The sequence below is a fragment of the Histoplasma capsulatum genome, genomic scaffold (genome assembly GCF_000149585.1).
Source record: "Histoplasma capsulatum NAm1 scaffold_7 genomic scaffold, whole genome shotgun sequence".
Taxonomy (NCBI): Eukaryota; Fungi; Ascomycota; class Eurotiomycetes; order Onygenales; family Ajellomycetaceae; genus Histoplasma; species Histoplasma mississippiense.
Window position 1 is genome coordinate 522585 of NW_001813976.1, and position 25375 is coordinate 547959.

The window sequence follows — 25375 nt, forward strand, 5'->3', positions numbered from 1 at the left end:
CCCACATAAACCTGCTCACGGAACAAGGCAGTATTTCAAATCCAGTTATCTACGTGTATAGTTAATAATAGTGGTGTGTGCTTATCCCCGGCCCCTCTAAGCAAACCAAATCAGGTAAAAAGAGCCGCAGCCAATCATCTAACTAAACGAAACAGTGCCAAATCTCCCCGCGGCGGGATTCCAAGGACAGAAGATTGGAAGAAGTGGAAAGAGGAGAAAAGTCCCGTCAAATAAAAGAGAGAAGGGGAAGCCTCCAAGACTCCAGTAGATAGATAGACATATCAGATTATCTATGGTTCGCGCCAGGTAGATGCGTAGTCGTATATAAACGTCAGTCAAAATCGAAAACGGCTAAAACAGGGAAAATTGGAGACAAACATGCGGAATGGCAATGGGGCTGTCTCTCGATTGATTGGAAAGGGAGATTTTTCTTTTCTTTTCTTTTCTTTTCTTTTCTTTTTTTTTTTTTTTTTTTTTTTTTTTTTTTTTTTTTTTGACTCTTTTCTTGCTCTCTTCCCGTTTTCTTCTCTGCCTTCTTATAGTATCACCCATTCCCCTCTCATCATGTTTAGTACGGCAAACTCGAGAAAGTAGGTTGATGGAAGAGAAGAAATTAAAAACGAAAATAAAAATAAAATAAACTAAAAATTTAAAAAATACATTGAGGGGAAACGGGATAAAAAAAAAGGGGGGGGGGGGAGAAGTTCATCGATTTTATTGTTCTGTTTTAGTTTTAGATTTTTATCAACAGGGGAAAAAAATATATATCTTTCGAAAATAGCAAAAACAAAATTGTTCTAAACAAAAGAGCTACAGAAAAAAAAAAAAAAAAAAAAAAAAAAAAAAAAGGAAAACATGCGCGGGCAGAAAATAGAAATATATTTGAAGAGGAAAAGAAATAAAAACACAACCCCCGATTAATGTTAAAAAATGGAAACTCACACTCACGCTCACTCACACCCGCCCAACATACACTTACATCCACACCACAAAAAGAACATGTTGAAAAAAAAAACATTTATTGTTTTGGAAAAAGACAAAAAAAAATCTATGCCTTAATCATGCCTTCTGTAACATATATTGATAGGTACCGTATCCAATGGCGCCCACCAGGATGAGGATGGCGTACAGGCCGACGCCAAAGCCGCTAACATCTTGCGAGCTCGTGGTGGAGGAGACGGCGGGGGTTTGCACTTTTGCGACGGGGTCGCCGGGCTGTAGCATTTATCATTGGGGGAGGGGGATGGTTAGCCATTGTTGGAATGTTGGGGTTTAGGTTCTGAGCTTTCGGGGATGTGAGGAAAAGAGGATGGGATTGGGTGAGATTATTATTTATCCTATTTCTTCTGTTGTGTACGTGTACATATATATAATTTGCGGGTTCCGAAAGGGCAAGGGAGGAAGACAAAAGAAAAAACCAAACGCACTAGTCTCTTCAGCTTTCCGATCTGGAGACGCTCTAGGATTTCACGGGCCTCGTCGCTGTGGCCGACGTCTTCGAAAGCGTCGGTGGCATCTTGACCGCCGACATCGAGGAGGACTTCTTCGCCGCCGCTGTTGTTGAGATAGTTAGCTTTGTATGTGGTGGATGTGCAGATTTGTATGGATAAATGAATGTAGACTGGACAAAAAAAAGATCAAGACGAAGTATATAAGAAATGGCATCAGGAGGCAGGTCGAGGTTCAACCGGAGAGAGGTAAGCAAATTCTCTTTCTCCGATCCACTCCAATTGAATCCAACAAAGGCAAATGGAGGGGGGGGTGGGAAGATAGTGAATTGAGGAGAGGAATTCAGTGGAAAGGGCAAACGTACGGATGCTCATCGACGAAGCTGGAGACATCGTAGACTGTGTCATGGATGGTGACATATAGGTCCTTCTTGGTGTTGTGCTCGGCGAGTTCCTTGAAGGTCAATTCCTTGGAGTCAGACATGGTGCGAGAGAAGGTCTTTTCGTTCTGGATAATGTGGCCAGGGACGAGAGGAGAGGACACGACGAGAGTAAAGGAGGTGAGGAGACAGAGGGAGAGCGAGCGTATGCGCGTGAGTGAGTGTGTTGGGTAGCTGTTGAGGTTGGAGGTGAAGAGGCGAGGCTGATGAGGATTTGGGACGGTATTTAAGTCGGCAAAAATAGTAAATACAACAATTGGTAAATTATCACAAGCAGGACTGGAAGACTCCTCGCTAATAACAATAATCAAAAAACCCAAGGTCCGAAGGTCAAAATCAGAAATACTAGCGGTCAATAAATAAGTTGATTTAAAATCAAGCGGCAGCCGGGAAGATATTTATTTCTTGAGCATGCCAAGCGCTATCTTGCATGTGTGTTTCAAGCATACAACGAGTAAATATGGCTATGCTCTCCAGCAATCTCTCATTATCATTACTGTCTCTCTTTTACTATTATATTACTCCAGGCTTCAAGCATTACCACACGAGATATTCGTAGTATCAGAATCCAGGACGGTCCTCTCTCCCTCTTTCGCTCCCTCTCTCACACACTCTAGCCAGACACAATGTACATGTACAATAGGAGCTGGCGTTTCTTTGTTCCTTTGTCGACATGAGGAAATCTTTTTGCCTCGCTGACTGCCTCAGCCAATCACCGCTTGCTGATTCATTCCTGTTCGCGGTGGAAACGGGGTCAAGCTGGTGTGTGGGCGTGGATATTCGCTGCGGAATGGGTAAGAAAGCATACGACTACTAGTAGCAGTAGAAGTAGTATCCCGATGGAAGAAGGAGGGATGGTTTACTGTACTCTGCATTGGTTAGTATCGTTTGTCCTCCCTTGCCAGTGAGATATCTTCTGATAAATATAACACCCATCCGAATACTCGCAGGTAATATGGAGAATCTTTGAACAAACTATATAACTACCGGGCACCTTGCTTTTGATGCTGTTTCTCTATGTATGCTGTGCATTCATACGTCCTCTTCTATTTAGCTGCTCAGTGTTTCTTGAAGATAATAACTAGAGCATCCGTCGTAGCCTTGCTCAGTATAGATACCATATATCAACTTGAAATGGCCAGATGCCAGAGCAATTCAAGCGGCCAGAAAGATCAAACCTGGAGATTATACGAGTGTTTCATAGAATATGAGCCGACGGATATGTCATGACTTGCATAGTATACTAGTATTTCATCAATGCGTTGTTGGTCCTGCAGCGTCGTGGTGCCAAGCAACTTGCATCATTACAGTCGATGCTGCTTCACCACCAACGCCAACCACCCTTTCTGATCTGGAATACATAGACCTAGCACGACAGTATCGAGACACGTATATATACATGGCAACTCATCTGCATCAGATCATCCCAGCAAAAGAAGATCCTTCGTCATCCAGTCACTCCGTCACCTAACCTAACCATCCCATCTCCTATGCCCTTCTCACCTCATCCTCTCCCCCCCTCTTTTAACGCTCCCCGCTCATCCCACCATGTCCCGCAACCGTGTCAAAAACATCGCATACGACCACGATGACTTCCCCTCCGACGACGACAATGACAGTAACGACATGACCCCTGAAGACCGCGAGCAGATGCAGCAGGGCTCCGCACAGGTGCGCCAACTGCTAGATACAGACACCCCGCCCGTCCCCGCGTCCGACGAGGAGATCTGGGAGGCGCTGTGGTATTACTACTATGACGTTGACAAGGCGGTGGGGTTCCTGCGGAGTATGTTTTTGATTTCTCTCTCTTCTGTTAAATGCGTGTGGAGTTGCTTATTGGAGATCTTTTTTATTGTGTGTGGGTAGAGAAATATACAACGAAAACGCCGAAGAAGCAGCAGCAGCAGCAGGTGAAGGTTAAGGGTAAGTAGATTCCTTTTTTTTTTTTTTTTTTTTTAATTGCTATTTTTACTTCTTTTCCTACGGGAACTACACTTCCTATCATTCCATGTGAGGGCGAATGGCTCGGAAAACCTATTTCATACATATAAATATATGGCTGTTGAGGAAGTCGTGGGCGGATTGCAAATTGCGAACATCCGATTCAAAAGCGTATGTTCCTCTTCTCCTAGGTTCGATCTTTTGCTCTGTTGTATATTTTTCCGCTCCCAACCAACTGATCCAACGCCAGCGAATAGTTTCTTCCTTTTGTTGGGTCTTCTGGCGAAATAAACAGAAAGAAAATTCAGAAGAAAAGAAAAAAAATAAAAGAAAAAAGGTCCCCTTGTCTAATTCGTTCCTCCAGGAGCCGCTCCATCATCATCTCCATACCCCGTCCCGATGTGTCCAGAACCTTTCTCCGCTGCCGACTTCTTCAAGGATTCGCCATGGCTGAATATCCCCACCCGCCGCAGAGCCGATATCCTAATCGAACCTCTCTACCCCCGACTGGGCTTGCTTGGTGGTGCGCAAGAGTCATCGGGGAAGGTATCGAAACTTGCCGCGCTAGCTGCGCGCAAGAGGAAAGAGAGCGAGAGGAAGGCTGCGGCGGAAGCTCTCAGTGGTGGTGTGGTTACTGGCAGTGAGACATCCGATGGCACTCAGAATCAACAGCGGAAGTCCCATGTCTCGCTGCTGGATAGGTTAGCGGTTGACGGGAAGGCACAAGGAGCTCTGCCAGCCCGCTCCATCCACCTGCCATTGCGGAGTGGGAAGAATGCTTTGAACTGGTCGTCGCTCAAGAAGCCGCTCCAGGCTAGTCCTGATGTTGCGGGCACGCCGGAATCTACCACCACGGTGCCTGGCGTTCCTCCGAATGAAAAGAGAAAAGCCACAGCAGCGCTGTCTGGAGAAAGCACGGCGCAGGAAGTGGAACGCCCCTCGAAGCTGCCTAACCTACGAGCGGAACCTTCAGCATTTGCCCTGGTCCTTGTCGGCGCGGGAGGAGCTGAAGATGGAGGTGACCGTGATGGCGGCTTCATATCCAACCCCATCTCACATAACATCGACGTCATGCGATTCTTTGGTCAGGATCTTACTGAAGCATTTGACTTTGCAGAACCAAGCCCGGACGATATTGTCATCAAGGCACGGGAGTCAGCTAAAGGTTTGTTCAGTATTCGCACAGTCGCAGCAAATGCGCGTTAGAAGTGAAAAACAGTTTAAAGAAGTGAAGTATGAAAAGTTTGAAGCCTAACCATTTTGTGGTGTTTCATTTTTTTTTACCGCTCGTGCGTAAAAAATTAATAGGCAATTCCAATAAGAATAAAACAAAACGGACGACTGCGAATAAATCGTCACCAGGAAAGAATGATGATGTGGTGGAAGGCGTTGGGGAGCTGTCTATCCAGGAGACAGTGAAGGTCAAAAGCAAGAATATTGATGTTTTGGCCGAATATCGCAAAACTGAGAGGAAAAAAGCCGCTAATTTTGTTGTCATCGGTATGGAATCCAATAGAAACGTGGCTACAAGGAAGATGGGAGATCGAGGCTAACCATCTGATATCATTGTGATTCCATAGGCCATGTCGATGCTGGGAAAAGCACACTGATGGGACGACTGCTTTACGAACTGAAGGCGGTTGACCAGCGAACTATTGATAGGTACCAAAAGGAGGCCGATAGGATAGGCAAGGGCTCGTTTGCACTGGCATGGGTGCTTGACCAGGGGTCAGAGGAGCGGGCACGTGGGGTGACGATCGATATAGCAACCAATCGATTCGCGACGGAGAACACCAACTTTACGATCCTAGATGCGCCGGGCCATCGTGACTTCGTACCCAACATGATTGCGGGAGCAAGCCAAGCGGACTTTGCGGTGCTGGTCCTTGACGCCACGACCGGAAACTTCGAATCGGGCCTAAGGGGCCAGACGAAAGAGCATGCGCTCCTCGTACGAAGCATGGGCGTCCAACGGATCGTCGTTGCAGTGAACAAGATGGACGCAGCCGGGTGGTCGCACGACCGCTTTGACGAGATCCAACAGCAAACGGCCTCCTTCCTCACCACAGCCGGCTTCCAGGCGAAAAACATCTCTTTCGTCCCCTGCTCGGGGCTACGGGGCGACAACGTGGCCCAGCGCGCACACGACACGAACGCCAGCTGGTACACCGGCCGGACGCTCGTTGAGGAACTCGACACGTCCGAGCCATACACGTACGCGCTCGACAAGCCGCTGCGCATGACCATCACCGACGTGTTCCGCGGCGGCGTGCAGAACCCGCTCTCCATCTCCGGGCGCCTCGACGCGGGCCACCTGCAGGTCGGCGACCAGCTCACCACCATGCCTAGCGGGGAGACATGCACGGTCCGGAGCCTGGTGGTCGACGAGACGCCCAGCGAGTGGAGCGTGGCGGGGCAGAACGTCACGCTGCACCTGACGGACATCGACCCGGCGCACGTGCGGATCGGGGACATTCTGTGCAGCCCGTCCGCGCCGGTGAAGAACGTGACGTCGTTCACGGCGAAAGTGCTGGCGTTCGATCATCTGACGCCGATGCACATCGAGGTGCATCGCGGCCGGTTACAGGTGCCCGGGCGCATCAGTCGGCTGGTTGCGCTGCTGGACAAGGGCAGCGGGGTGGCCGTGAAGAAGCGGCCGAAGATCGTGGGGCCTGGAGGCGTTGCGCGGATCGTGGTGGAACTGGAGGAGGCGATTCCGCTGGAAGCGCCGGGGAGGGTTGTTCTGAGAGCTGCGGGTGAGACTGTTGCGGCCGGATTGTTGGAGTGATTTATTGTTGTTCTTTTGTTATGGTTTGGGGGTATGGAAATGTCCCCCTTTCTCCTATTACATTTTAGACGACGAAGGATAGATCCATGGATGGATGGACGCTTGGATGAATTGATTGCGTGAACGCTTGGTTGACCGATAAGGTTTATTCCCCCAAGGTATAAGGGCGTTCCCATCTCATCTAGGAATGAGGTCATGGCAAGATACGGCTTCTACTAGTACTATGCAAGTTCACAAAGAACACAGCTGATTACAAGTCAACAGCTACGTAGGAATTCCCGTGCAAAAAAAAAAAAAAAAAAAAAAAAAAAAAAAAAAAAAAAACAAAGCATAAAATGAAACACACAAAGTGGAACAACCTGTCCACAGCAAGGCGGCAAGGGTCGCAGTCGCAGTCACAGTCACCGTCTCATCTCCTGCCTTGCTCTCCCATACACAGGTAGAAAAGTGTCCTTTCAATCACCGGGCTTGTATCGACCCCTTGCAGCCCTTCCACCGTGCGTCTATCGCCACGCCCGAGCGTGGCCTACTTCCACGGTGGAAGGCACCAGAACCCCTGCGGCAACCGCGGCACCGCGGCACCGTGCTGAGTCACGGGCGCCCAGCCAACCAGCGGCGGCGGAATCGCCCTCAACGGCCAGCGCGCAATTGCCACAGCCGCACGGGGCGTGGCAGGGGTCGTGGCGCTAGGGCCCGAAGCAGACTAGCGCGGGCGGTGGGCAGCGTCTGAAAAGGCCAACTGTTAAGAACAAAGCGGAAGGAGCATACAAAACCACATCTGTCGATCTCCGTCGACCTCGTTCTCACTTTCACTCACTCACACTCTCTCTCCCTCTCTCATATATGCCTTCTCCAGGGCGAGCTCAGCACAGCTAAGCTACGAGACTTGAGCATTTCCCTGCATTGAAGATACCCCTTCTGAGCTGTTTGCTGTTTTTTTCTTTCTTTCTTTTTTCCAAACATCCCCCTTCTCCACCCCCGTCGAGATAGAAGACGGAAAGGAGCCCTTGCGAGAGAGCAAGAGATAGCTTCACTAAAAGCTGGTTCTCCCTTCTGGAAGGAAAACTAAGCTCGTATCACTCGCACGAACACACCCACACGAACACACACACAGACACCATGTCCAGAATGTCGCGACGGGACGCTTCGTCCTCGCCCTTCGCCTGGACAACGGTCCTCTATCTCCTCCTCGTCTTCATTGCACCCCTTACTCTTCTGGGGACGGCACACGCGGGGGATGATCAAGTGCCCATCAAGGAAGATTATGGCACCGGTATGATTTGATTCCCTGTAGAAGGTTTTATTCTATACAAGAGTGAAGAAATGAAGAAAGAAGGAAAAAGGTACCGCAGTTGTTAGTTGCATTTGCTAACCTTTGTTTTGTTATCTGCCGTTTTGCGCAGTAATTGGCATCGATTTGGGAACGACATACTCTTGCGTCGGAGCGATGCAGAATGGCAAAGTCGAGATTTTCGTCAATGACCAGGGAAACAGAATTACTCCTTCGTACGTGGCCTTTACGGACGATGAGCGGTTGGTGGGCGACGCGGCGAAGAATCAGTACGCTGCGAACCCGAAGAGGACGATCTTTGATATCAAGTATGTATCTTCCTGCCAATTTCTGTCATTTGGATGTTGGTTTTGTTGAGCTAATTTTTTTCTTCTTTTTTTTCTCTCTCTTTTTCTCTATTTAAAGACGTTTGATTGGTCGGAAATTCGACGACCAAGACGCCCAAAAGGACATGAAGCATTTCCCCTTCCGTGTTGTCAACAAGGATGGCAAGCCCCAGGTTAAGGTTGAGGTTAACGGCAAGGACAAGGTTTTCACTCCTGAGGAGGTCTCCGCCATGGTCCTGGGCAAGATGAAGGAGATCGCCGAGAATTACCTTGGAAAGACCGTCACCAATGCCGTCGTCACCGTACCCGCCTACTTCAACGATAACCAGAGACAAGCCACAAAGGACGCCGGCACTATCGCCGGTCTCAATGTTCTCCGTGTCGTCAACGAACCCACCGCCGCAGCTATCGCCTACGGTTTGGACAAGACTGGCGATGAGCGCCAGATCATCGTCTACGATCTCGGTGGAGGTACCTTCGATGTCTCCCTCTTGTCCATTGATAATGGCCGCTTTCGAGGTCTTGGCCACCGCCGGTGGATACTCACTTGGGGTGGCGAGGATTTCGACCAACGTGTCATCAACCACCTCGTCCAGATGTACAACAAGAAGAATGACGTCGATATCACCAAGGACCTCAAGACCATGGGTAAGCTGAAGCGCGAGGTTGAGAAGGCCAAGCGTACCCTCTCTTCCCAGATGTCCACCCGTATTGAGATCGAGGCCTTCCACAACGGCAAGGACTTCTCCGAGACCCTGACTCGCGCCAAGTTTGAGGAATTGAACATGGATCTGTTCAAGAAGACCCTCCGCCCTGTCGAGCAGGTGCTCAAGGACGCCAAGGTTAAGAAGTCCGAAATTCACGATATCGTTCTCGTCGGTGGTTCCACTCGTATCCCGAAGGTCCAGGCACTCCTTGAGGAGTTCTTTGGCGGCAAGAAGGCCTCCAAGGGTATCAACCCTGATGAGGCTGTTGCCTTTGGTGCTGCTATCCAGGGTGGTGTCCTCTCTGGAGACGAAGGTGCCTCTGAGATCGTTCTCATGGATGTCAACCCCTTGACCCTTGGTATTGAGACTACTGGAGGCATCATGACCAAACTCATCCCCCGTAACACTGTCATCCCTACCCGCAAGTCCCAGATCTTCTCTACTGCAGCTGATAACCAGCCCGTGGTCCTTATCCAAGTTTGTACGTTACATTTCCCTAATTCCAATCCTTCGAACCCTTTTTGCAGCAGAAAGAAAGACAATGTACTAACAACTCCCACCAGACGAAGGAGAACGCCCCATGACCAAGGACAACAACCTCCTCGGCAAATTCGAACTAACCGGCATCCCTCCGGCTCCCCGAGGCGTGCCCCAAATTGAGGTCTCCTTCGAACTTGACGCCAACGGAATCCTCAAAGTAACCGCCGGCGACAAAGGCACCGGCAAAGCTGAATCCATCACCATCACCAACGACAAGGGCCGCCTCTCACAAGAAGAGATCGACCGCATGGTCGCTGAAGCTGCCGAGTTCGCGGAGGAAGATAAGGCGATGAAGGCTAAGATTGAGGCCCGGAACGCTCTAGAGAATTATGCGTTCAGCCTAAAGAACCAGGTAAATGATAAGGAAGGGCTCGGTGGCAAGATTGATGACGATGATAAGGAGACGGTATGTTTCCCGCCCCCATTCATTTCCTATCCCAAACCCATTATCCACAGTGTATTGTCCTTGTGAAACATTTAGAAGCTAACGACTGATAATTACAGCTCATGGAAGCCATAAAGGAAGCCACCGAGTGGCTCGAGGAGAACGCCGCGACGGCCTCAACTGAGGACTTCGAGGAGCAGAAGGAGAAACTGTCCAGCGTTGCCTACCCGATTACGAGCAAGTTGTATGGCTCTGAGAGCGGGGCTGCTGGTGGTGAAGATGACGAGCCGAGCGGACATGATGAGCTGTAGTTTTTGTAATGTAGGACGGTGGTGAATTACTACTTTTCTTTTTTATCTGTAATTGTTACCGATTGATAAAATGTCTTGATTGTTATATTCATTTTCATTCTCCTTTGCATTCTCACTATCAATATCATTTTCATACAACATAACCAAAAACTTTTTCTGAAATGCTGCGAGGGTTCTCAGAAAATGGAGTTAATTCTTTCTTCCGGTTTGCTTTGCTCTGAATCTTTTCTTCTCTACTCTTCGACTTAATTATACAGATGGAGTTACTCCTTCGCTTTTCTTTATCTTGATTGACCAACTAGTTTTTTTAGAGCTTGGGTGAGTTCGTAGCTTGTTTATCTGTTTCTTGTCTTTATTTTCTATTAATTTTTTTTTTTTTTTTTTTTTTTTTTTTTTTTTTTTGGAACAAAGCAAATTAAATTAAGTTATTGGATGGGAAGGAAGGAGGTGCGAGAAAAACAATTATGATAATAAACGAAGGATAGCGGTAATGTTTAGAAGTTCAAGACTAATTAATAACAATGATAATGGAAGATGAGATGGATAACATGAAAGGAAATGGATATGGGTCGCAATTTTGATCGTTGAGAATAGAAGGTGCTCAGTAGCACGAAGCCTACTGACCCGTACTTATATATTATTTATCATGTTGCCCTCCTTGATGGAAAAGCGGATTCTTCCCCCCCCGCTTGCTTGCTTCTATCTGACTTCTCCAACCCCACCCTCGCCCAACGGTCGCCGCCATATAACCCAAGACGCCAGGAGCAGAAGAAAATTCTTCGCCGTGGGTCCTTCCACGGACTCGAATATCATCATAGCCCCTCGGTATGTGTCCTTTAGGGAGCTCTGAACTCTTGAGTTCGTCCATGGGCCACGTCCCGGATCCGCTTGCTGGTGACGACGGGTGGAAGACAGCTACATGCTGGTGGTTGGCGAACTAACCTGTGATCCCGAGCGGTGAACGCAGAAACCCCCCCCCCCCCCCCCCCCTCCCTTCCCCCCGGGCAGCGCACGGGCAATAGGACGGAATATTTGTCCATCTTGGCAATTATGCCGTCTGGATACCTCGTGAAGGTTTCCGGGAAGGGGGGTTGTCCATGGAATAGAATCCAGGTCCAGATGTGTGCGGTGGTGATGCGCTTGTTGAAGAATTTCTCTCTTGGGGGTTGGTGGTGAGTGAAGGGCTAGGAAAGGTGTATTTTGAAATGATACATGGCATCTCATAGTCTGCGAATTGGGATTGGTAAATTTCCAACACCCATCAGCTTATTTGTGGGCATTTTGCCACATCGTGAGATAATAAGTTGTCCTGCATGCCGTGGCGCATGAGGCGTGTATTTGTTGATGATTTCCATTGGGGCTGTCAAAAGAGAACTAACTGCTTGAGCAAGGGTTGGGAAAATATGTCTTCCGAGGCCAATTTGGATTATTATCCTTTGTCAATTGACGGGGGGTTTCGCCCTCAGTGATAATAGTGCCGGGGAGTTGGTGATCATGGGCGAGCCGGATTGTTGAATAACTATTAAATTGATGCTTGCAAGCAATGGTAGAGCGATGTTCTCCAATGAGTGTCGGGATGCTATTCACCTATTCCATATCCTCCACGTCTGCTCCGGGCCGGGAAAGCCTTTCTCGTTCCGAAGCTGATGGTCACTTGGCTATGGAATGGTAATGCAGAAATGGATGTACTGGCTGTCGCGATACTGAGGGTGGTCTTGCTGATGGGCAAGAGCCTGCTGACAACGGTCAAGAGGAAGGCAACAATCAACAGGGGCTGTACGGAGTACATAGCACTCTGTTTCGTATATGAAAGAAAAACTGGGGAGAGGGGAAGCGTAGGTGGATCTTCAGCTGCAGAATGTGGTGTGTCTCTAATCTGTACATTGGAAGTGAAATGGGGCTCTTTGCTTCTGGAAACGTTAAATAAATAAGCTTAAATGGCTAACTCAACGTCTACCTCCAAACCATCAGTTCCTCACTCACTCTTTGCTTCTCTTGACCTTTGTAATTTGTACAGATACATCTGAATAGAGCAGTTAAACTTTACTAGATGCAGGCCGTGATGTTAGCCTCACTTGTAGCGATAGCCATCTGGAAGGGGGAAATGGGCAGTGCTCAACAGTCATCGACGCTCTGACCTCCTTGCTCCATCTCCCTGTCATCCACCCCGCCACAGCTCCAGGGACCAAGTGCCAAATTACGAACAGCTGCGTTGACTCCGACATGTTCTCCCAGAGTCCCTGCATGCATACCCATATCTGCTCCCCCGTCTAACATCCCTGTTCCGCAGTGGATGTCCATTTTCTTTGCCGTGTTTGTGACAACCATATCGGAGACACCGACCTGTCATGACAAGGATTTCGCTCGGCAGCCAGCCTGGAAATGCGAGGCTCATTTGTTGAAGAGAGAGGTTGTTTTGGGGGATCTGCAAGGCGGGGTCGGAACAGACACAGCCCAAGTCGGTCAATCGAGAAGCCCTGGTTGCTCTCTGAATGATCGCCATATTTCTTTGCCATAAGGAGCCACCTTCTCGTCAGAGGATGCCTTTTACATATATTAATTATATCCCGTTTATCTCGAGGTACAGATGAACATTTCTGACCTTCCTGCCCTTCGTTCGCCCTCCATAATCTTAATCTTAATCAGACCTCTCTCAAATTTGCATTAAATATTTATCATTGGAACATACATACTTTCACTGTGATGGTAGTAGTATTTTTTCCCTCTCCTTGCAATATGGTTGCTGTACAGTCTTACGTTTACACTCTGTTTCTTTGTTTTGCTGCCCTACCCGTTCTGGCGCAAGAAGTTCTCCATGATGGAAAGACATATGTGAAAGCAGACAACTTTGGCTTCACCTTAAATCTGGTCTCTGGCCTCGAAGAAGCTCCCTTGGAAGCTAGGTCTCCGGGCGCACTCGGAGATGCAGTGTTAGAAAAGCGTCAGGGATCGCGATGCATAAATCCTTTGTGGGGTATGGCGATTTTAATTTCCCCTCTTCCAGATACCCTCTCCTAATTTGCTGCCGGGGTAGCAGAAGCTATTAATTTCATCTGTCTGTTTCTATTCCCTTCAAATTTTGTGTCTCTTTCCATTTTTTTTTTTTCGGCCTCCTTAACTTGTCGGTAGTACCGTGTCCGAATGTTCCTTCAAAATGCAAACCCCCTGGTGCCGAATGTTGCGGCTCGCGATACTACTTTTGGCCAGAGACGCATTTTTGTTGTCCAGATTACTCGGGTGCTTGCTTGTTGGGAACCTTCTGCTGTCCGATAAACTGCTGTCCGCAGGGAGGAAAATGTGGATCTGACGGAAGCTGCTCGACGCCCGTTCAGATCACTATGACTCGGACTTCAGTCAGCAGGACTACGTCGTCCTCAACAAAAACCCAGTCAACGACCACGCCAACTTCGTCTCGTTGTTCTGTTCCTAAGAGACCGCGACAAGCTGCTCCAGGAAATCCACCCACAGTAAGCATGCGATTTAGGGAGAAAATTATGCAGGTATCTGATGGGAGGGGGGGTCTGCGGGGGGTTTGCGTTGATAATAGGGAGGTACGAGAAACTTGAGATATGCTTCCTCCTTTTGAATATCTTGCTGATGAATATCTGTGCAGGTGCTAAATAGCATGTGTGACGGTAATTACCCTGTTCATTGATTAACATCTGATATATTAAAAGATAATGAACTAATCTGAAAAATACGCTAGGTATAAAGGATTATACTGGCTGCGTCACGGAAGAGATGGAATTGAAGTATGAGCCAGACAAGAAGACCAGAGCCGATAATAGATCGAAGAAATGCCCTGACGACTTTTGCAGTATAGTTCCAAGAAACCCTCGCAATTAATCCTCTTGGCACCTTCGTCGCTGATGCCTAGTTGACATACAGAACCAGAAAATATAGATTGCGATCCCGCGAATCCGAATACGCCTTGCAATCAGTATTATCAATTTATAGACTTTTCTGCCAGCCAGCTGAGCAATAACCACCCTTTCCAGCTTACATGTGATGAGTTTCCATTCGGTAGGCAATATTTTCCTTTTGACCCAACCTCCAAGACAACACTCTGGATATCTTCTCTGACCCGGCAATCTACAGCGAACTCGAAAGAGGGAGGAAATCCCAATAGGGGGACAAGCATATGTGTGCCGGCCTGGCAACAGAATATCCAAGGGGGTTATCTGAGTGGCATCGGGAAAAGAGCCAGTGGCCCGGATAGGTCCTACATTTTGAAGATTGTTGGGTGGGACTGTGCCACGCGCCGCCCGAAAAGTGGCTTTTCCACAAATTGTGGAGGGAGAGCCAAACGGGAGATAGAGACCACCTCTAGTCGGGATGTTACAGGCCGTAAGTCAAATTATTCAAATCTAGATGCCCCGTTGGCTGTTCGTAATAAAGGTGTACATGGCTAACTAAAATATTCCTTCAGAGGATTTGTGGATGGATTTCGAACAGCCAGGAGAGAATTATCTGCTTCTTTATATCGGCGATTTGCCTCCAGGAGTGTAAGTTTCCTTTTTTTTTTTTTTTTTATGTTTTCCTTCCTATTTTCTTTCCTTTTGCTTGTATCTTCCTTAAAACCTTGACCGTTAAAACACCTCACTCCCTCATTTCACTGACGCACGTTGTATCTGGATGTCCAGGTATACCTACGACCTCAACCTCAATGCTGGCTCCTTCTCTGACGTTTCCATCATCGACAAACTCGGGGAACAATACGCAGCAATCCCCGGCTTCAATGCCAAAAACGGCCGACAAACCATCTCCTTCAACCTGCAATATGGCGCACCAGGACTGGCGCTGATGGGCATAACTCGAGATACGAATATCTCTATGGCATATAATGCCACGGGAGCCACGGGAGCTGATGCAGTTCCGAAGAAGAGTTCGGCTGCAGGCGCGTTGCTTGGGTTGAAAGATGGGAATGGTGAGGTCGGGATCTTTGCTTTGCCAGGGATTGTGGCTTTCGGAATGGCTGCTATGTGGATGTAGATGTGGATGTGAGATATCCCAAAGGGCTCGTGTCAGAATGAACATAGGATAAAATGCGCCTCCTGTAGCGGCATCCCTGCCTCTATTGTTATTATTATTATTATTTTTTTATTTGGTTTAATAGTACAAATATATACCCAATTTCAACAGGAATGACAGAATAGGTTGTGAAATTCCATCACGGCGAGTCACATTGTGTTTGAGAAACACGAAACATCAAGCAAAGTTCATTCTTTAATCTAAACAAAGGTGAGTCACAAAACAAGGTTCGTTAAAATAGCGGAGAAAAATAAGTGTATAAAGCTCAGAGAGAGAACTAAATCTAATTTAAAAGCAGCTATCGCAAAATCCACCGGGGGAATCCGAAGCCTAGAAATGTCAAGGCGTAGTGCCAGAGAAGAAAATACATCGAATAATGAAATTAGAGAAAAAGAGAGAGAAAAAAAAAAGGATCCAAGTTCATGTCTAATATGCTAGCTTTCGTTCATAAAATACAAGGTATGCCTGATCATTTTGAAGGCTATCAGCCGGCTTCAAGCCCATGGGGTTGAAATCTGTCACTCGTTGGTCATCAAATTTGCGCCAACATCCACGGCGGTCATCTCTGACGAGGGATATGTAGTGCCCTTCACTACTTGAGGAGCCTATATGGCGGACGATGCCGTAGGCGTTGTAAATGTAAGGGGGGGTGGTCGCAAGCTCCGGCTGTAGTTGATTATTGTTCCCATCAGTTCTCCCGTTGGGGGCAGATGAGGTGCGGATGGGCGGAGCCATAAACGACGTGATGTCTAGGCCGGTAATGGGGAAGTTGATAGCGGTGTGTATTTTGCGCGTTTGCTGATAACGGGAGAGCGAAAAGCGTTTAAAATGGATTACGAGGAAACGAGGAGCCCTTGTGAGAATGATCTGTTTTGTGGCCTCGCGTTCGGAACGACAGTATGGGCACTTCCAAACTTCGTCACCGCTGAGCATTTCCTCTTGGCAGTAGCTATTGAGACATTGATAGAGGTCTCCTGCGCCCGATGCTGGGGATGTCGGAATTTCAACACTGATACTGAAGAATGCTTCATAGGTGGTGGAAGTACGCCGGCATGTTCTGCAGCGAAGTCGGCTGGCATGTTGCCCGGCAAATAATGAGGAAATGTAGGAGTATTCGCGGTGGCAGTATCGATTCCATTCGATTGTTGAAACTTGTTCGATTGGCATCTGTTCGCGGCGCATTTCTTGTTCAGTTGTCAGCGGCCTGAGCGGTGTTCTATTCCAGTTCAAATTCAGATCTTCATGTAGGCAGTCGAGGAGAACGTCAAAAAATTCCTTTGCGTCCTGTTGTCGGCTGCCAGCCCATTCGGGATTTAGCCGTCCAATAAAATTTCGAAACGACGTAGGACGGATAACCTCGACATCATTTTTCCATAACGACCTTACGAGGTTCGCGAACAAACCAGGAAGAATACCTTGCGAGCCCTTCCAGTTTTTCTGTACTTGGGAATGGAATCGATTGTCGATAAAAAATTTGGTTAGTTGAACGGTGACGCTCAAACATTGGATGATAGCATTCATATAACACGTCGAACCCATGTTGACGAGGCCGGTGCGTGGTAATTTCATGCGGTCAATTGGTGAACTTGAAGCATATAACGCTGTTTTAGACGCGGATGATTGCCGGGCAAGGGGGGCTTGAACATGCCTACCCTCAGACACGCCGCTGTATATGGGTCGAGGAACTGCCGGCGTAGGACGAGGAAGTGACGGAGGTAGAGAAGGTTCAGGCAAAGGAATTTGAGGTGAGATTGCTTGCGCATGTGCTCCAACCATGGACTGTCTAATATCATGAGGTTCGGGGAACCTTCTAAAGAAATCTTCATAATCATGCACAAACGGACTGGGGTGCTCTTGATTATCATAGCCATCAGGCTCTTCCGTGATAGCCCCATCCTCTGCTACATAAGTGGAAGGGTCGATTTCCTCATTCCTAGCTTTTTCGAGCCAGACGCGTTCCTCTTCGGGGTTAAGGGGTTTATATTCACGCAACCTGCGCTTTCTTACTTCCCAGCTGGAATTTGCGCTAGCAGTAGGTACTCGTTTAAGAGGTTTGGCTGCGACCTGGGCTGGCCTCCGAGCATGGATTGAGCTCATAACAGCAGCTGTTTTAGAAGTAGCTAATGCGTGAGGGCCAACGAGATCGATCCACGCATCAAGCCCGCCAACCAAAAGAGCAGGTTGTCGCCCATCCTTGAGGGGCTTGTAAGCATTGAATTCGTATAAGGTGTCGTAGATGGCCCGCAGATGTGGTAGGCTGCTACCTGCTGGAGAGCCAACAAGGTAGGACGCCTCCCGCGTATTCTGATCATAGTAAACAACCAAATCGAACTCGTTCCTTCTGCCGAAAAGAGACTGCTCCACCTCTGGAGAGAGAACCAACCGATCTTCGAGCTCTTCAGCGGACACATTTTCTTTAAGAGCAACCGGCTCTATACATATAATTGACTTGGAATAAATGTGACCGGCGTCGAACCTATCCCGCGGGCGGACATCGATGAGTAATACATCGTACTTTTGAAGATAATCGTACAGCCTATCCGGATGTATAGTTGGCTGCAGAGGAATGTCTGCGGAGCGGCTCGGTGCGTCTCCCCTCGAGTAAACGCTATTTGGCGTTTGGGATCGGTATGGGCTGTCACCGTTATATCCGTTTAGATTGTCACTCAGTGAGCCATTGAGAGACGGCGTCTGGAGAGATATACCCGGGTTAGCAGTATCAGTTGATGTCTTGGGTGGGTTCGAGGGCGGTTGCCATGGAACTGTCCACACTGGACTATATGCTGGACTCGGGTAGCGAGGAAGTGAGGTGTTTGCTACATGTAATGGAACTTTCGGCGGTATAACAGGAGGATTTCGCGATGAGCTCATATCGCGGGGTCCAAGAGGTCTTGAGTTAGGGTAGTTTAATGCGTTGTCTCTTGATAATGGCCGCTCTGCTGGAGATGATGGGGATGATGTACTGCTGTGAGGAATGCCATTCTGCTCAGCCGCATTTGAACTTCTATTTTGGCGTGACCTCCTCAACTCCGCAAATCTCAGGGCAAGATTATCTGAGGCACTGATCTCTGAATTAACTTGTTTGCGAGGGATCTCCGATCCGGGTCTCTGCTCAGTGTTTGGCTGACTGATAGAATAACTTTGTGGGGTAACAGATGCGGGCCGCTTGGGCTGGAAGTTGGATGGGCTGGGCATGCGAAGTGGAGGTTCATTCGAGGGTTGGCTGCGACGATGCATAGGGAGAGATGGGCTATAAGCAGAATCTACTTCGGTGGGAGATGTGCGGGAAAGCTTCCCCTGAGCGGGAGAAGTTGTTTGATGGCCGTTGAGGGACTTTTTGCTTTGGTCAATCTTGTGCTTTACGCTCGACATAGTTTCTTCTTGCGATCGAATAGTCTATAGATATTAGCATGCTCCATGCCATTCTGAAACTCGGGGGGCATCTCATGTTCTCCCGAACTTACTGCCAACATTTTTATAAACCGATCATTCCACCCCGGATGTTGTCGTCTCATATAATAATAATCTGCGTGATTTGGTATGGCGTTGATAGTGATTTCTGAAGCCCGGAGATAGTCATCGAAGGCTAGATCTAGTTTCCCATTTGCTAGGGATATCTTGGAATTTTGGATGGAATCTTCCGAGGTGCGGAGTAGTTCGTTCAGCTATGGTAAAAGATATCGTGTTAACACCTGGATAAATATCTCAACATTTTGTCACGGAGCCAGCAAAGTGCACATACGGATGCTCCCTCATCAATTTTCATGGACGCAGTGATATCCTCAAGTCGCTCAACAGTATGATTCGAATGGCTTTGCGGAACAGATCTTGAAGAGGCACCTATCCCCCGGGATGGGTCCTCGCCGCCCATGTTGTTCTGACCTCGCATTATCCTATCGCTGCTAGAAACGATCGAGATAGGCGTCTCCTCGCAGGATCCCTAACAAGGAGGGAACCCCACTGCACGAAGTATATCACAGGACCGGTATATAAGAATAGCAGATTCGCATTCTCATGAGCGCGATATTCGCAAGCGGCGGGATCAAACCCCGCTACAGTATACCAGAGGAGGTCGAAAAAGAGCGAAAAATAGGGGCCCAAGCGATGGATATAGGGGCCTTAAGAGATCCAAAGGACTGAACAGCAGTGACTGTGAAAAGGCTGCCATCCAAGTCGGAGGTGTCGCACTCTTGTCCTCCCTGGTCCTGTAGCGAGCAAATGGATACACAACGGTGAAGTCTTGGCACAGGCGGTGCTGGGAAGTCTTACGACGTCACAGCCAGCGAGCAGGAGGCGGTATTTGGCTGCGTCTTATTCCGTATGGAAACGTTGTCGAACATCTGTATCGAGTGGACATGGCTGGATTTTGATGCCGCTCACATGACTAGGCAGAAATAGTGTACCATAGGTTACAAGTATTCGTCTGTACGGTATTTAATATTTAAGAGGCAAGGCAGCGTTTATATGAAACCTCCAACCATGCCAACAACCCAGCTCTTTAAAGGCCGCCTGTGTGTTGAAATTTACTTGATTACCTTGGAGCCTTGACTTGGAGGTTGGACTGAGCAGTCTGTGGCTAACCGCAATCAAACACTTCTGGCATCCACACCGAGCTTAAATTTCCTCTCCTCCGCCATCGTCCTGGTGAATCCCCCTCTACGAATACTGCTAGTTGATCAACATCTGTTCGCATCCCCATAGCTTCTGTTGTCCCGCTACGTACCGAGAGTTCCTGAACTTCGATTTGCAGATTACCGTCGTCATGGCGAGCTGGTTTACGTCTACCTCTCCGTTCGATGAGCAGGTTGAGAAAGCGACCTCGTCATCCCTGTACGTTTCTCCATCAGCGGTAACTATATTGCTGCGCGTTTCTAACTTAGCAAAAGAGAGGATATTGCGGCGAACCTAGAGATTTCAGATGTTATCCGATCGAAGAGCGTACAGCCCAAGGATGCTATGCGATCACTGAAACGAAGATTAGAGAGCAGGAATCCGAATGTGCAACTGGCGACCCTAAAGGTTCGATTACCCCTTCCCAACCTTGGCCTGTCTGTTTTCGTCTGCTTACCGTGGCCAATCGATATCTAGTTGACGGATACATGTGTCAAAAATGGCGGGAACCACTTTCTTGCGGAGATCGCTTCTCGGGAGTTCATGGATAATCTTGTCTCGTTGCTGAGAGCTTCCGGACCCGCCGCTCTCAACGAAGAGGTAAAGACAAAAGTACTAGAATTGATTCAGACATGGGCTTTGGCTACGCAAACCCGTGCCGATCTACCATATATTGGCGAAACCTACCGGGGTCTGCAAAAAGAAGGTTATCAGTTTCCGCCAAAGACAGAGATGGCAAGCAGCATGCTTGACAGCAGCGCCGTAAGTAACTCAACCAGGGCTATTATGACCTCGACAAATATGTATTTTAACCAACCCAAAGCCTCCAGAGTGGATAGATTCGGACGTCTGTATGCGCTGTCGAACTGCCTTTACCTTCACTAACCGGAAACATCACTGCCGGAACTGCGGTAGCGTTTTTGATGCACAGTGTTCTAGCAAAAGCATTCCACTTCCTCACCTAGGGATTATGCAAGCCGTAAGAGTCGATGACGGGTGCTATGCTAAGCTAACATCGAAATCTTTTAATCCTGCAAACTCATCAAATCGATCCGGACTCAAACCTGCGTCGAGCTCCAAACCCTCCGTAGCTCCGATGGAACCTCGTGGTGGGAGAGCCGAGTCGGACTTCGATGAGGACCTAAAACGTGCTCTCCAGATGAGCCTTGAAGAGGTAAAAGCTCATACTGGTGCTGGATATGTCCCACAGACCAAATCGGCGGCTACACCAGAATTAAAGAAACCTGAGCCGAAGGTGCAGGAAGCAAACGGGCTACATGGGGATTCCTTGGAAGATGATGATCCAGATTTGCGAGCTGCCATCCAAGCTTCGTTGAAAGATATGGAAGAGCAGAAGCAGAAGCACTCAGCTGCTCTGAAAAGCACGACTGTAGCAAATTCATCTACGTCCACTGCCATGTCCACCACCCTCATGCCGAAGAAAGACTACGAGCTTACTGCTATTGAAGCAGAAAATATTAATTTGTTTGCCACACTAGTTGATAGGTTACAACATCAGCCTCCTGGCACGATCCTGCGAGAACCACAAATACAAGAACTATATGAGAGCATAGGGGCCTTAAGACCTAAATTAGCGCGTACTTACGGGGAAACAATGAGTAAACATGGTATGTTCTACAAGCGAATTTTTCTGGCCCTGTGCTAACCAAATCTTAGATACCCTTCTCGACCTCCATGCCAAGTTATCAACAGTCGTCAGGTACTATGATCGTATGCTTGAAGACCGTCTCTCAAACACCTACGCACAACACACTCTGGGCACCTACAACTATCTACCATCCAGCCAACCTGCTTCAAATATATATCCATCCATGCCAACAAACCTACCAGATAATAAGGGGGGTGTAGAGAACTTCTATTTTGGGTCGGGACCTGTAGAAAATACTGTTCCTCCGAGCCAATACCACCAACCTGAGCGCCATTTGTCCGCCGGACCTGGCAACGAACAGCATGCCGGTGTGCTTTCGCAATCCAAGCAAATTAACAGCGCCCAAAATCATTACCAGCCACTCGCATCACCGCAATCTACACATAATCCAGCTCAATATCACGTCCATCCAATGCCTCAAGGAGAACCTTCGCAATCTGGACAGGCCGAACAGGCGGGCACAACTGGGCCAGCTGGTTACTATCTCCCACAGGGAGTAACTATCCCCGTGTCCCACGACCCTAATGCTGGCACAGCACCACAGTACGTTCCTGCACCGGAGCCATCATATCCTCCGTCGCCGACAATGCGAAGGGACTCTCAGTTCCAGACAGCCCAACCGACCCCGCGGTCGAACCACTCGCAACCTACCTATTATCCTTCCTCAGATGTGATTCAATCTCCTCAGCCACAACCTGTAACCTATAACGCCCAGCAAATGTCCTCCGCTGCACATTTCCAACCCCAGCTCCAATCACAGGAAGGCGCCAGCTCCCTACCACCAAGCGCAGCACAGCCCTCCCAACCCCATAATAATTGGCCGCAGCCAGACTCCGGAGCAGGTCCCCAATACATGGCACCACTTGGAAATCCCGTCTATCAAAGTTTCGTCCCCATGGCGCCGACCGTGGAGCAATCGTACGTACCCCACCAACAGCAACATGCAACCCCGCATCCGGTTAAAGAAACACCCTTGATAGACATATGAAACTCTTTCTTCCTTATCTGACCTTCCTTCCACTCACGGCGCCGGTTGTATTCTCCTCGCGCACCTCTTTGCGTGCCATATTTGATACCCAATGTGGCTTCTCTCACCCTTTTTCTCTCCCTGCTTGGTTGATTTAATCTGATGGGGCTCCCCGACGAACCGTATCTAATTACTTTGAAGAAAACGTTTTCACTGTCTCTGTTATATTATATTTTTCAGTGCATGAGATTTTCTGAGATATGCCAAAAACTAAGGTTTTTTTTTATGAACGTCTGGATGGGAAGTTATTTACATGTGTACTACTGTTCTAATAGCTCCTTTTATCTTAGCCTATTTATTCGAAGGGCTAGAACAAATCCCATTGTCTCTGGTCATTCGTGTCTTGAATGGTAGATAAGTAACCTTGTAACCTGGAAGTCTCCACGCTGGCCTGCACGTGACCTCCCTCACCGCCTTCAGTATCGGGATCTCTCTGCCATTCCTTCCTTATCTTGCGCCGAGATGTGTCTCTTATTGGAAAACTGTTTATCCTGGAACTGTAGCTATCTTCATCCCAGAGCACCAGGATCCCCTTCTTCCCCTTCCACTCTCCAGTCAATCCGTCATGCTTCTTTCTGGTTTGCCAGCGACCTATGCCTGTGTGTACTGACTAGTCAAGGCAGTGTCGCGATTGGAGCTTTGCCTGCAAGTCCCAACGGGTCATCTCGGTCAGAATCTTCCAATTACCTCCCAACCACGCCTATATCCATCGCGAACGGAACATTCGATTGCTCCCCCACGAGCGCCTTTGAATTGCGCCGCATCCTCCTGCAGCTAGCCCCATCGGAATCGATCTTCGTGGCGAGATCCATGACGTCTGCGGGATTCAAGAGGAACAGGACGAGCGCTTCTGCAGGCAAATAACCACTTCTGATTCGCCCTTCCTTGTCGCCAATATGCCGTCACACAGTACGTCGTCCCCGACTAAACATTCAGCGTCCTCGCAGCGAGCATCGTCAGATCCACTTCGATCGCCTTCCGCTGAAGCGGGCCCGACGTTTTCGCATCACAAAACATCGACCCACAAACATAATCGGCCACATGTGGTTGTTTCGCACCGCTCACACATGCATGCGCGCAACCCGTCACTGAAAAACATAAATAGGTTGCAGAGACTTGCTGCGGCTCACAATCTTCTAGGCGAGGGTGACACACACGCTGCACCTGCGTTAAGACACCACCAACGCAAAAAATCAGCGCCCGAATCGCCCGATTCGAGCCCTCGCGTTGGCCATCATCACATTCGCTGGAATGGCTCAACGGTTTCGCTGACGGGCCAAGGGGGTAATACGGCGATCAGGAAAAATCTTTCCACCCCGTTACTGAGGAATATATCAGGGGTTCTCGGTAGGAAATCGCCTTTGATGAACAAAACGGGAGCAGTTGATAAAGCGGGGCAGAAAAAGAAAGTGGGATTCGAGCTTGTGGCTTCGGAGGACGACGACGACGAGTGGGAAGATAATAATAGCTCTTATTCTCCGGAAAGCACAAGGCCGAATTCGGTGGTTACGTCCAAAATGAGTGTGGACAATAGCCCCGAGTCTCCTCTCCAGGCGCAAAAATCCCCTTCAGCCCAAGCAAGCGGCGATCTTGAGGGAGAGGCCGGGCGGCACACTACAGAACGCGCCAATGGTTCCGGCGCTGAGCCTCCTCAGGGACAGCATTCACGACCCCTTTATCAGGACGATATTGCTACCCGTCTCCTTCATCAACCGCATTCGTCTAAAGCTCCACCTGCTATATCATCCGTCTCAGTTACCGCAACGCCACCAGCAGTGGAACGAAGTCCTCGTCCGCCGTCCTTTCCGACTCTCCCTTCAGGCCGTATCCGCGATTCCTGGTCTGCTGCGGGGAGTGCGTCAACGAGCAATCCGCATGGAACATCATCTTCCATTGAAGGGGGGGTATCCAAATTCCTTATAAACAACCCCAGTTCCCAAACTGGGGCCATGGCTGATTCTGAACCCCCGTCCTCATTCCTGCCACACTACAACCCAAACACGCCACCGTCCCCAGAAACGCAGGGCTCCAGACGGCCTACCTCTCGCGGTCGCCAACAAGAGCCACCCTCACGTACACAGCAAAAATTATGGTTACAACGAACCGCAACTCTTACCACCTCCCCCCCCGATCCATCTATGTCCGGGCCGTCCCCAACCATTGCCCCTTCTTCGATGGAACCCACATTTATCGTGGCTACTCAGTCTGGATCCGGCTCTCGGGACCATGCAAGAGACGGCCGCAGGGCATTGCTGGGAATGGGAGGAACTACAGGCATAAATCCCGAGAGCGAAGTTAAACGTGCCCGCAAGGTCTATGATAAATTCACTACAGAGTATTCAGTAGTCCGCCGTTTCAGATCTCCCATCGCGGAAAGCTTGCTCAGGCTCGATATGATGGCAGGGGCGGATGCGAAATCCAGCAATACCCCTCAAACCCGGTCCAGCGGACAGAACGCCGTCGTCGCCAACGGAGCCCTTTCTCGCCCACCTTCATCGCGAAATGTTGACTCCGACCCCGCCGTCAACCACCAGTTTATCAGCAAGTTGCCCAAATCATCCAGCCAGGTACGATTCAGGACTTCGGAGGATACCGTCCACGTCAACTATTCAGATGAGCCCGCTGAGCGATTGGATGTGGAACATCAGCAGCAACGACCCAACTCGGTTGCCATTGTTCTTGCAGATGGAAACGTGTACGAAGAACCGATAGATGATGAAGACGGTGCCGGTGGCGTTGGCGGTGGCGATGGGCATGCCGCATATCAACCCAATGAAGCGGAACTACTCATTAGACGGATATGGGATAGTCGAGAAGTAGCCGTTGCGGGTGATTGACAACCCTTTTAACGCATCTCATC

At 48.9% G+C, this 25375-nt stretch overlaps 6 protein-coding genes across 6 annotated transcripts; 4 read left to right on the forward strand and 2 right to left on the reverse strand.

Annotated features, from left to right (window-relative positions):
- Window positions 1-1059: 1059 nt before the first annotated feature.
- On the reverse strand, window positions 1060-1932 carry HCAG_05803 (predicted protein; the record flags this gene model as incomplete). The annotated part of the gene is made up of 3 exons (XM_001538148.1): window positions 1060-1215; window positions 1428-1554; window positions 1814-1932. 3 exons carry the CDS (start codon window positions 1930-1932, stop codon window positions 1060-1062), a joined length of 402 nt encoding a protein of 133 aa, XP_001538198.1.
- A 1504-nt stretch (window positions 1933-3436) lies between these two features.
- HCAG_05804 (hypothetical protein) lies at window positions 3437-7347 on the forward strand (the record flags this gene model as incomplete). The annotated part of the gene is made up of 7 exons (XM_001538149.1): window positions 3437-3674; window positions 3755-3811; window positions 4194-4994; window positions 5138-5329; window positions 5410-6585; window positions 6837-6885; window positions 6987-7347. The coding sequence occupies 7 exons, from the start codon at window positions 3437-3439 to the stop codon at window positions 7345-7347; spliced, it is 2874 nt and encodes a 957-aa protein (XP_001538199.1).
- A 389-nt stretch (window positions 7348-7736) lies between these two features.
- Window positions 7737-10177, forward strand: HCAG_05805 (heat shock 70 kDa protein C precursor; the record flags this gene model as incomplete). Its single annotated transcript, XM_001538150.1, has 5 exons — window positions 7737-7890; window positions 8021-8216; window positions 8314-9422; window positions 9505-9887; window positions 9986-10177. The coding sequence occupies 5 exons, from the start codon at window positions 7737-7739 to the stop codon at window positions 10175-10177; spliced, it is 2034 nt and encodes a 677-aa protein (XP_001538200.1).
- A 2736-nt stretch (window positions 10178-12913) lies between these two features.
- HCAG_05806 (predicted protein) lies at window positions 12914-15169 on the forward strand (the record flags this gene model as incomplete). The annotated part of the gene is made up of 7 exons (XM_001538151.1): window positions 12914-13151; window positions 13510-13530; window positions 13884-13994; window positions 14081-14200; window positions 14276-14524; window positions 14607-14682; window positions 14821-15169. 7 exons carry the CDS (start codon window positions 12914-12916, stop codon window positions 15167-15169), a joined length of 1164 nt encoding a protein of 387 aa, XP_001538201.1.
- A 465-nt stretch (window positions 15170-15634) lies between these two features.
- On the reverse strand, window positions 15635-19079 carry HCAG_05807 (conserved hypothetical protein; the record flags this gene model as incomplete). Its single annotated transcript, XM_001538152.1, has 3 exons — window positions 15635-18604; window positions 18673-18873; window positions 18951-19079. The coding sequence occupies 3 exons, from the start codon at window positions 19077-19079 to the stop codon at window positions 15635-15637; spliced, it is 3300 nt and encodes a 1099-aa protein (XP_001538202.1).
- A 608-nt stretch (window positions 19080-19687) lies between these two features.
- Window positions 19688-25352, forward strand: HCAG_05808 (conserved hypothetical protein; the record flags this gene model as incomplete). The annotated part of the gene is made up of 10 exons (XM_001538153.1): window positions 19688-19719; window positions 19910-20038; window positions 20095-20227; window positions 20297-20581; window positions 20643-20670; window positions 20911-21447; window positions 21497-22406; window positions 22806-22865; window positions 23139-23330; window positions 23621-25352. The coding sequence occupies 10 exons, from the start codon at window positions 19688-19690 to the stop codon at window positions 25350-25352; spliced, it is 4038 nt and encodes a 1345-aa protein (XP_001538203.1).
- Window positions 25353-25375: the final 23 nt, after the last annotated feature.